Source organism: Anguilla anguilla, chromosome 12 (assembly GCF_013347855.1).
Source record: "Anguilla anguilla isolate fAngAng1 chromosome 12, fAngAng1.pri, whole genome shotgun sequence".
In the NCBI taxonomy this organism is placed as follows: domain Eukaryota; kingdom Metazoa; phylum Chordata; class Actinopteri; order Anguilliformes; family Anguillidae; genus Anguilla; species Anguilla anguilla.
In genome coordinates this window covers 21,555,368-21,565,505 of record NC_049212.1, presented here as the reverse complement: position 1 = coordinate 21,565,505, position 10,138 = coordinate 21,555,368, and the positions used below count along the sequence as shown (strand labels likewise).

General features: G+C 41.7%; 1 protein-coding gene across 6 annotated transcripts; it reads left to right on the top strand.

The window, feature by feature from the left end:
* The first annotated feature begins 593 nt into the window (after nt 1-593).
* Nucleotides 594-10,078, top strand: dcun1d5 (DCN1, defective in cullin neddylation 1, domain containing 5 (S. cerevisiae)). 6 transcript variants are annotated; one of them, XM_035383928.1, is made up of 11 exons: nt 594-741; nt 2,512-2,568; nt 2,809-2,848; nt 2,977-3,085; nt 3,823-3,905; nt 4,940-5,010; nt 6,964-7,055; nt 7,170-7,278; nt 8,607-8,711; nt 9,009-9,111; nt 9,727-10,078. In XM_035383928.1, exons 4-11 carry the CDS (start codon nt 3,015-3,017, stop codon nt 9,780-9,782), a joined length of 690 nt encoding a protein of 229 aa, XP_035239819.1. In that variant the 5' UTR covers nt 594-741; nt 2,512-2,568; nt 2,809-2,848; nt 2,977-3,014; the 3' UTR covers nt 9,783-10,078. The 6 variants fall into 6 exon arrangements, with proteins under 6 accessions (XP_035239819.1, XP_035239818.1, XP_035239824.1 ...); XM_035383927.1 differs by having other exon boundaries at nt 3,814-3,905; XM_035383929.1 differs by lacking the exon at nt 594-741 and adding an exon at nt 869-1,308 and having other exon boundaries at nt 3,814-3,905.
* The last annotated feature ends 60 nt before the right edge of the window (nt 10,079-10,138 follow it).

Here is a 10,138-nt window from a genome sequence, read left to right as displayed (position 1 = left end):
CTAATAGTAGCTCTTCTACTCTGCCATCGGCCAAGTAACGGGTTGGTGGGACCGAACGTATACAGTGCTGTGAGTTTTGGTACTTTACAGGTAAAATAAAACCTCCAGATATCCCTTATTGCTGCCTTACAATGGTCATACCCAATTTAATTAGTAATCTAGCTGCAATGGAACCAAAAGTAAGTGTGTCCATTAAAAATTGAAGGACTATTCCAAATCACTTAAAGCCTATCAATGTTCTTTGCTCTTAATAATAATTGAAAGGACTACTGTTTATTAACACCCCCAGCTTCCACCCGCCTACTCACAAATACCCAATAAAATAGCTTGAGTTGGGCACGTGAGCAGGTGCAACAAACCAGTCAGCTTCAACCAATGAGCCTGGCATATTTTAAATACGACGTGGGAAGATATGTATTTTGAACATAATACATCTTATTGTAATTACACATTTTTCATATTGGTGTAACATAATATACTTTTTTTAAATTTAGAAGAACAAATATGCATACGTTACTTAAGATACTTAACTTCTATTTTCCTTTAATGTGCGCCACATTCATGGGTAACAACCCTTATTTTGGACACGCTATAGTACATTCCGAGACACCTCTGTTGCCCCGGAAGGAAGGAGATTGCATTGCCGGTGTGAGAAGATTGTTACACTTTGCGCTAGCTAGTACGTTACGAGTGAATGGAGTGGAGTTTGCACGAAAAGAAAACAAACTGTCGGAATTGGAGGTTTGTGTTCCAAAATGTTAGATGCATTAATATTTCAATTAGGTTATTAGCAATTTACCAGCTTCTTTAGTCGTTGTGAACGTAAAGGGTTTGCTCGATAACAGAAAGCTGGTTAGCTATCGCTGTCTGTTCAGTTGCTCTGGCTGGTTAGCTAGCTAAATAGATCGCAGGGCAGCTAGCTAATATAGCAAGTTATATTTCAGACTAAATATAGCCGAGCGACTGCTGGCAGCATGGCCTTGCTGAGATCGTGACTTAAAGGAAAAACAAAATCGGGTAGCTAGTTGGTCCTTGACAAACGAATCTGACTTAATTCTGATTTAACTCACGTTTGCTAACGCAAGTTCGCTTAGTTGGGAAACGGTTATTTTTGGTTATCTGTTAGCTAGCTAGCTAGATGTGGTGATTGGACTAGAGCCCCAACAAAGAGTGCGCTATTGGTTACTATTACGTAGCGAAGGTAAATCAGTACCCAGTGCCCACCGTGAATCATGTGCCGCAAGCTAGCAGCTCCCTGAAATGGCGAAAATCAGCAAAGAAGCCAGCGGTTCACTTCGTCGTAACTCGGTAAACCCGATTTGATGGCTCGATAACTAGCTGGCAAACAGTGTTGAGTAGCTAGTTAGATGGGTTGCTGTCGTAAGGTTTATTGTTGTGCACGCTAACAATGTTGTCATGAATATGATTTACAGTTTGCTAAAACATTCATTGCTGACTCGCTTGGTAATATTTTTTCTTTAACGTTACAGCCAAGAACACAACTGCAATCTTTTATACGTAGATAGCTAGCTAGTAAACGTCCCCAAAGTGTTCTGCAGCTGTGGTCTTTTCCTTTTCTCCATACCTCAAGTGGTGACGCAGTTAAGTTAAACGTTAGCTGCATGTTCAATATTGCCTCCGCCTGAAAACAGAAGAAAGACTTCTGTTGACAAACATAGATACCAAAATTGTCAGTCCCTTCATCCACGGTTGTTCTGATTTTAAGTTACATTATGCCTAGCTGTTCATGTAGCTAGCTCACGTTAGCTTGCGCTGTTTGACACTTCTGACGCCACATTAGCATGAGTAGCCAGCTAGTTAGCGAGTAAAAACGCTCGACGATGGATAATGTTAATTCGCTTGTCTCGAGGACATTGGCAGTGTACCTTAATCAGAACATTCTTCTTCGGTCTGGCGTACTAGACTAGCCACGTTATCTACCTAGCTTGCTAACGTATACAATTGCTGGTAAACTAACGTTATCCTAGCTGGCGAGTTTGGTTATCTAAATTACAAAGAATGCGATGGCAGGGACTAACAACAATTTTTGCTAGCGGTTTTGATGTTCTGTTTTTATAACTAGCGTCATATCATATATATATGGTTCTTCAGTCGGAGATCTAACTAGGTTAACGTCACTGAACTACACCAGGAAGCTGGTCGTCTGTTGAGTTGAAAAATACGCTGGTTTGAGCCAAGCTGCCCTTCAATGACGTAGCCATCTAAATGTTTAAAAAAACGACGGAGAATTGTGCAAAATGTTCTTGCTGCGTATCAGTCATTATTATTGTTATGTGATTGAACACTGCAACGCGTCAACCAGCTAAAACCTCTTGTAATTTTAAAATATTCACATGGATAGACACAAGCAAACGCCGGCTTTGGTGCGTTCTTTTATTCAGTTAATAGCTCTGTAAAGCGCTTTGGATAAAAGCGCTATATAAATGCAGTCCAGTCCAAGCTCTGTGACAGACGGTGCTCGCGCTTACTCCTTGTCTTATTGTGTTGCAGAAGAAGCTGTCCGGACTGGCTGACATTCAGAACGTGTCTCAAACGCTGGACAAACTAGTAAGTGACCAAAGGTCGACATGGAACTGTCCATTCTGTAAAATTTACATACAAATATGGTAATGTTTCACTGATTCTTTGAGTAGGGATGTTGCATGATTGGACTTATTCCGATTCTAGTTGTCTGGAGTAGACTGTGTGCAGTCTTGCTTTCTGTTGTGTGTTGCTACACTAATACATAATCTGCGGGGAAATGAGACTGTCTTGAAGCTGACAGATGTCCCTTGTGTTTTATTGTAGAATTTAGATTTGAATGGACACGGGGGACAAAAATACATAGGTACCCTTCCTACTTTATTCCATTTTATTGCAACTCCTTATCATTGCAGACTAGCGTAGATTTGAAATTGTCCTGCTCTCAGACAGCGTAAACTCATAGTCTCTCTTCCCCTGTTGTATTCCCTTCAGATCCAACCCGACTATATAAACCCTGTGCTGGTTCCGACATGCCTGTGAAGAAGAAGAGAAAGTCTTCAGGTTCCGAAGACCCTGGCCTTAGAAGGTGTAAAATTTCCAGGTAATTCCGTAGTCACTGGTCATGATATGCTTAAAACAGCAGTTCTTATGGGCCCTGAGCATCTGATGCAGCTTACGTGAGCATTTACCTGACTGAATAACTCCCTGGCAGGACGTGCTTCAGTGCACTGTCAGTATTTTAAAAAAAAGGAATGTAATTATTTCTTTAATTTAATGATGAGAGTTTCAGAGCCATTTTTCCCTGCAATCAGCAACCAATGTATTTATTATGCAGGGTGACAGTGCTCCCATTTAGGAGAATTTTCTCCTGAAAATTGATAAATCAGTATTGCTCACTGGGAAAAATAACTCAGGAGCACAGCTACTGGGATACATTAGTTTACTCCTAAATTTTTCAACTTGGGAGCAAGTGTTCTCCTTGGAAAAATGTTAGTGTAGAACCCTGTTATGTAGTGTTTCTTTCAGTACTTTTTAGTTTTTTCCTGCGGTCCAGTGGAAACGCTGAATGGATGCACTGTTATAGTGTCTAGGCCAGAGAACACGTATTTCCTAGAAGCATCTTAGGCCTTTCTTTGGTCTGATCAATTTTGAGATTATGTTTCTGCTTGTACTCTGCAAATTCCAGATCAAATGTGGGTCCTTCCTCAGGAGAAAAATGGCAAATGCTCAATTTCTTAACCGTTTTTCATAGCTTTTTAAACTGGACTGCTCTTTCAATAATTTCTGACAAAGGCTCTGTATCGTGAAGTATGTGTCACGCCTTAGCAGTTTTTGCAGGACACAAGCCCCTGGCAGGCCGATGAACCCCGAAGATCACTTTTCCAGCAAGAAGTGCCTCTCCTGGTTTTACGAATATGCAGGTGTGTGTTACCCTGATTCAGTATATTTCTGATATGCCGATGCAGTTAGTAAGGATATTTGTTTATTTGCTAAATATTTACCATTGATGCCTACACGGTGTCCCCTGTATAAGAGATGGGCTGCTCCACAGTATCCTTGTAAGGCCACAGCAATAATAGCTAATGTATCTACAGTGAGGAGAACAGGCCAAGACGTCTTGTCTTGTAGATGACAGTCAAGGATGCTGTCAGGTTCTTTGGCCCTGTGTGAGCAGCAGTGAGTGAACCCCAGGAGCAGGGTTCTACAGTGCTCCCATTTTAGGTGCATTTACTCTTGAACAGTGATGTGTGCTAACAGGAAAAATAATTTAGCAGCATATCAGCTTGGCCCAATCGGGATGCATTTGTGCGCTTCTGAATTTTCCAAATTGGGAGCACATGTGTTCCTTGTTAAAAATGTTAGAGTAGAGCCCTGCCCAGGAGCAGCTGCAGGAAACCATGTGATCATTAAAAGCCCTCTGGAACCGTGTTATTTACACAGTAGGGCTTTATCGTTTTTTTTTTTTTTGGAGTTTTATTACCCCAGATCTGTCCAAACTCAACTGAAATTGTGCAATTGTTAAAAATTGCCTTTCTTTACCTTAGTTGAGACGCATTGTAGCGGTAAACCAGCAGACCCTGCAGCCCGCTAGGACCAGGAATGAAGATCACTGGGCTATAGGCTATATTCATATTTAATATGTAATCTATTTTACCCATAATTTTGAATGTTAAGTTGTCAGGCTTGTTGTTTTGTTTTTATGCTAATGCTTAGTTTCTCGTGCAAAACAAATTCCCCTTGGGACAATAAAGGTTTAGTTTCTTAATTTTGTCCATCTGCCAGAATAAAATGGAAGCAATTTTTGTAAGCGTACATCTATTTTCCCTGTCAGTGGAAAAGGTAATTGAGTGCACAGAATATCAAAACAAGTGAAGAACAGTGATTTGGCTCATACCTGAGCTTGCAGTGCATTTTTAGTCACCTTCAGAGAGCTTTGTCTTTGTATCAACAACAGGCCCAGATGAGGTGGTGGGACCAGAGGGCATGGAGAAGTTCTGTGAAGACATTGGTGTGGAGCCAGAGAACGTGAGTTCCTCATTGGTCACCTCTGTTTACAGGAGAAATAAGTGCCATTCTCGTCAGGCACAACATTACTCATACCGTGATGTCCTCGAGGCCCTCAGCCCGCTGGTGTTCTTTCGAGAGCAGTTCAAAATCTTGTGTCAGTGGAAGTGGTAGTTTGGTCTTTTCTATATAATAATATCCTTACATTTATATAGCACTTTTCCGAATGCTCAAAGTGCTTTACAGTGAAGGGGAACTCACCTCACCCACCACCAATGTGTAGCACCCAACTGGATGATGCACGGCAGCCATTTTGCACCAGAAAGCTCACCACACATTAGTGAAGGTGGAGAGGGAGAGATAATTGAAAAGCAGCATTTATGGGTTAACATTTCAATGCTGCTACTTGGGCCTTTGTCTTGGCCACCTTGCTGTAGTTTGTCTTTATCATGGTTTTTCTCGCTTTGAAATGTCTTAGGCAGTCCACCTAACTGTTTTTTCAAGCCGCCTATAGGAGAAATGTGCGTCCCCCCAAAAAAAAAAAAAAACTATAAAATGGTCCATGAAATTATTGGTACAGTTTCGCCATGAATGATACTACATATAAATTTTTTTTATTTTTTTTTTTACATTACATCTTTAAAGTTTTGACTGCATTCAAGTTTTACATGCAACCTTAGACACACCAAATTAACTACAGTAGAATCTACTTAATTGCAAAAGAATTTGTGAGTTTAAAACATCAATAGTTGAAACAGAGAGAAGATATTCAGTACAAAATATTGTCATTCTTATGCAAGCGGTCTCTGAGTAATTCAGTAAAAGACCAAATTTATCACAACGGACCCTGCTCTCTCTAATATGTATAGATCATTATGCAGTGTAATTGGACGCAGCTCCATGAAAATATCAAACATATATTTATGAAAATATGTGATCTCTTTATAATGGAATGAATGGAAAATGGTTTGGGATTTGGCAATTCTGAGCCCAGGAAAGCCCTGTTTATACTCCCCAGTTTAGATGTGCAGTCACATTTGTAAGTCAGGACCCTCATCCTGTTGACCTGGCGCAGGAAGACTGCAGCTGCACAGCTGAGCAGAGGTGTCGCTTCTCCAGAATGGGTAGAAACCCTTCTCCCCAAAGTGACCATTTCAGCATTCTTAAACTGCTTATTCCATGGAGGCAGAAACAGTCTATTGAAATGGTGCCTGTAAGACAGACATTTTCCATCTAGCTTTTATGTATTGATACTGCACACGCAGACCTGGACATAAGGTCATTTTTTAGCCATTGCGTGCCTGTGCTTCTGATTTGGGCGAACACAGCTGTATATGTGCTTTTCTCTGAAGCGTGTAATTCCCTGAGACACCTCCATACCGCAGTTGAGTAGGCTGGGGAAGACACTTTGTGTGCAGCTTAACAGGTGGACTAGCAGGTACAGAATGAGATGTTCCCCTCTTAACCAACTGAAGCCAACCCTGCAGGGCTGCTGGCCACCTTTGGCCCTGGTACGGTCCAGATTCAGTACCTGACCGCACAGCCCATCCATGCTCTAGAACAGAATTTTCAAAACTTTGAGTAATACTTTCTTTGCATTGATCAGAACTCAGTAGTACATCTGTGGTATGCTACGTCCAGCTGTCAGGCCACCAATTGAATAGCCCTACTCTGCACAATTATGCATCATCATTCAGGTATTCAAAGTTCCACCACAACTGGTACTGGCATTATCAGATGTGACTCCAGCCTGCCGGGTGCATCACTGCAGCGGGAACCAGTACTTTACTGCCGCCTGAGAGCCCCACCCTTCTTATGTCTCTGAGTGGCTCGCTTTGTATGGGCATATCTTTATTACCTTATCATTATGTATTTTATTCCTATTAAAACCCAGGAAGTGTGTGTGTCTGCATTTTCCTTTGCATGTTTGTTATGGGCTGATAACAACGCATGCCGTTTCATTTGTTTTCACAGATTATTATGTTAGTCTTAGCCTGGAAACTAGAGGCACCAAATATGGGATTTTTCACAAAGGAGGAGTGGCTAAAGGGAATGACCTCTCTGCAGTAAGCACAGCTTCCATTGGTTCTTTGGACATTGATGTTGCTCCTGAGCCATTGCGTGAGTCTGTATAACCAACAGAGTCGGCTGAATGTTCCTCTTCCTCCCGTCCCCCGTAGATGTGACTGTACGGAACGCTTACAAGGAAAGCTCGACTACCTGCGTTCTCAGCTCAACGATGCCGCGGCGTTTAAGAATATCTACAGATATGCCTTCGACTTTGCCCGGGTGAGTTTGGTCAGTTGACACAGCACAGCGAAGATGTTCTCGTTGGAAAAAAATGTGAACATTGTATGACCTATGGTTGAATAGTCAAGTTTGATTTTATAGTTAGAAAAATGTGTTATGTGCAGTAGTCAAATTAAGTATTCGTGTTTAATGATTATTGACACTGAAGCTTAACTGTACATTTAAGTGTTACAGTTAATTATATATTGCTGAATTCAAAAGGTTTGCTCTCCTGCTCAGCTATTGAAATAATAAATACAAGGGTGAAATTGCTCATTGAACTTGCTCTGTGCAGGAACTGAATTAATAACATAAAGCAACAGTGGCACTCTCAGCTCACAGTTCAGGTATCATTCCAGCAAGGTCAATGCATTTAGAGGATCGGTGTGTGTTAACTGGGAATTGGGTGTCCCCACAGTCATTTATATTGAAAGAAGTGCTTGTTAAAAAAAGAAAAAAACCTTGCTTTGAATGGAGCGGGTGATCTGACAGTACGATGCGTTAATGACACACGGCCTTGGTAAAAAGATATTGAGACTTGTTCTGACCTTTCTGCTTAAGCCCTACAAACGTCAGCATTGAGAGCTGAGCCGGTTCACTATTCTTAGTGCTTCCCACAGGCAGAAGGCTGCGGTGTGTTTTCTCACTCAACGCACGCCGTCATAAATGAAAGATGGATCAATTCGCTTTCAAAGCAGGCAATCGAGAAAGCCGAGGTGTTGAATCGGTCTGATCTTGACAGACGTGATTGAGATGTTCAAGAGCATGAATGTCTTGAATGAACCTGAATATCTCCCAGTGAGAACCTAAAAAATAGAGGTGGAACAAATTAAATTAAAATTTTAGGTTTATCAAATGAAGCATTTTTTTCTTCTCTGTAGGTTTCCTGAATTAATTTAATGTTTAAATCTCTTAAAGCGTGCAGTGTTCTGGGTTCCACTCCAGTTACCAGCATTATTCATTGTTGTTTCAATAACATTTAATTTTTCTGATGGAAATGTATGTCAGAGAATTTGCCATATCTTTTTTTTTTTAAGTTTATTTTGGAATATGTTGCCTGATGGTGTGTCACCTCCTATTGCTTTCCAGTTGGAAGTGATACATTATGAGTGCAAATAATCTCCCGGCTTTCTTGCCTGATTTCGCTCAATAAGTGAGTCTTTCTGGAAGTCATGAGGCCCCTGTCTAATTCCCCATGTTAAAATATTTAGAGTTTCTAGCTTATAACCAGTTGGGAATCTATGGGCCAGGTGAAGTAGATGCTGCTTATCACTGTATAACTCGCGCAGTGTGGTGATGTTCATGCTAGTGTTTTCCTTTCTCTGTAGGACAAAGACCAGCGTAGCCTTGACATGGACACTGCCAAGTCCATGCTAGCTCTCCTCCTAGGAAGGACGTGGCCCCTCTTTCCAGTTTTCCATCAGTTTTTGGAGGTTTGTCTCAGTTTGGATGTTCTCATGCACTGTACATCTCAGCCACTTTATAATTACATTGGTAATGAGACCTCCGTGCTTTTTGCCACAAGTTGCTGCAACTAAGATAAACCTTTGTTATACTACACAAGTGCACAGAAACGGGTGGTTTCAGTGTATTGAAAGAAAATATGTTTATTTCTAAAATATGATATTTAAAAAAAGAATTGTTTATCATTCCAAAATCTTTTCTGCTTTCCTGGTTTTGGACCCAAATTTGAAAGGCTTTTTGCTGTTTATTGCCCTTGTCCCTCCCAGCAATCCAAGTACAAAGTGATGAACAAGGACCAGTGGTACAATGTCTTAGAGTTCAGCAGGACCGTACACGTGGACCTCAGCAACTACGACGAGGACGGAGCCTGTGAGTCACTGTGCGCCCCTCCGGTGACGCCCCCCCCCCCCCCCCCCCCGCAGCTGAGCCTCGCTCCAGAGCTAACGCCGCTTTCACACGGCTGCTTATCGTTAGCCTAAGATTAGTTTATTTGGTTTCGGCAAATCCACTTTCGTGTTTGCTCATTTAGGTCCATTGTGTAAATGGACACCTTGTGCAAATTGTGTACAAGTGTAATTTGTTCTAGATGAGAGTGAAGAGATTATGGTGAATGTGACCGTAGTACCAGTCCAGATGTTGCCCTGTGAGTGAGCAGTTAGGACTTAATAGCAGCCTGCTTGTCCCAGTTTGATTTCGGACGTAAAAAAATTACTCCAGTTAAAGCGCATAGTGATGGCAGCACACTTCCCTTTGCCTGCTCTGTTTTGTGTTGTGCTTTTACATAATAGAACAACAAGGGCATCTCCTTCAGGATATTCAATAATATAAGAAAAACAAACCAAAATGGCACGAAATGCCTTCCTTTACAGTACGTTTGTGTGGCATTTCCTCAGGGATAATGCAGTGCATTCATGTTGGTGGTGTTTGCGCGGTAAAGGTTGTGTTTGGTGCCTGTTAACGCTCCTCCTCGTCCGTCCCCCCCAGGGCCCGTGCTGCTGGACGAGTTTGTGGAGTGGCAGAAGGCCCGTCTGTCCTCATAGCGGGAGACAGGCGCACCTGAGCTATTTCTCACTCTGGATAAAACGGCACACCTACAAGAACTGTTGCAGCAGCACCTCTGCCATGATGGATTCATTGCCCAACAGAGACTTTTACAGTGTTAATTTAAACAAAGGGGGAACCATTTTGTTTTGCATCTGTCATCAAAATTACAGATCCAGTATTGTAAGATCTGCTGGGAATTTCCTTTCCTTATTTTTGTCCCCTCTTTCATTTTTGAGTCTTACTTTTGTTTATAGTGTTTTCAGAAGGAAAATAAAGGATGGAGTTGTACCAACCCTGTATCCCCTGGCATTTTGAGTTGGGTAGAATAGGTTTGTCTGACCCTAACTCCTGT

What these genes read in the sequence shown, in the direction of transcription:
- dcun1d5 (XM_035383929.1), top strand. Translation starts at nt 1,261, where the DNA reads ATGGCGAAAATCAGCAAAGAAGCCAGCGGTTCACTTCGTCGTAACTCG. An exon ending in GTTCACTTCGTCGTAACTCG is followed by an intron (nt 1,309 to 2,511) that starts GTAAACCCGATT and finishes ATTGTGTTGCAG; the next exon opens with AAGAAGCTGTCCGGACTGGC. An exon ending in AAGGGAATGACCTCTCTGCA is followed by an intron (nt 7,056 to 7,169) that starts GTAAGCACAGCT and finishes CGTCCCCCGTAG; the next exon opens with ATGTGACTGTACGGAACGCT.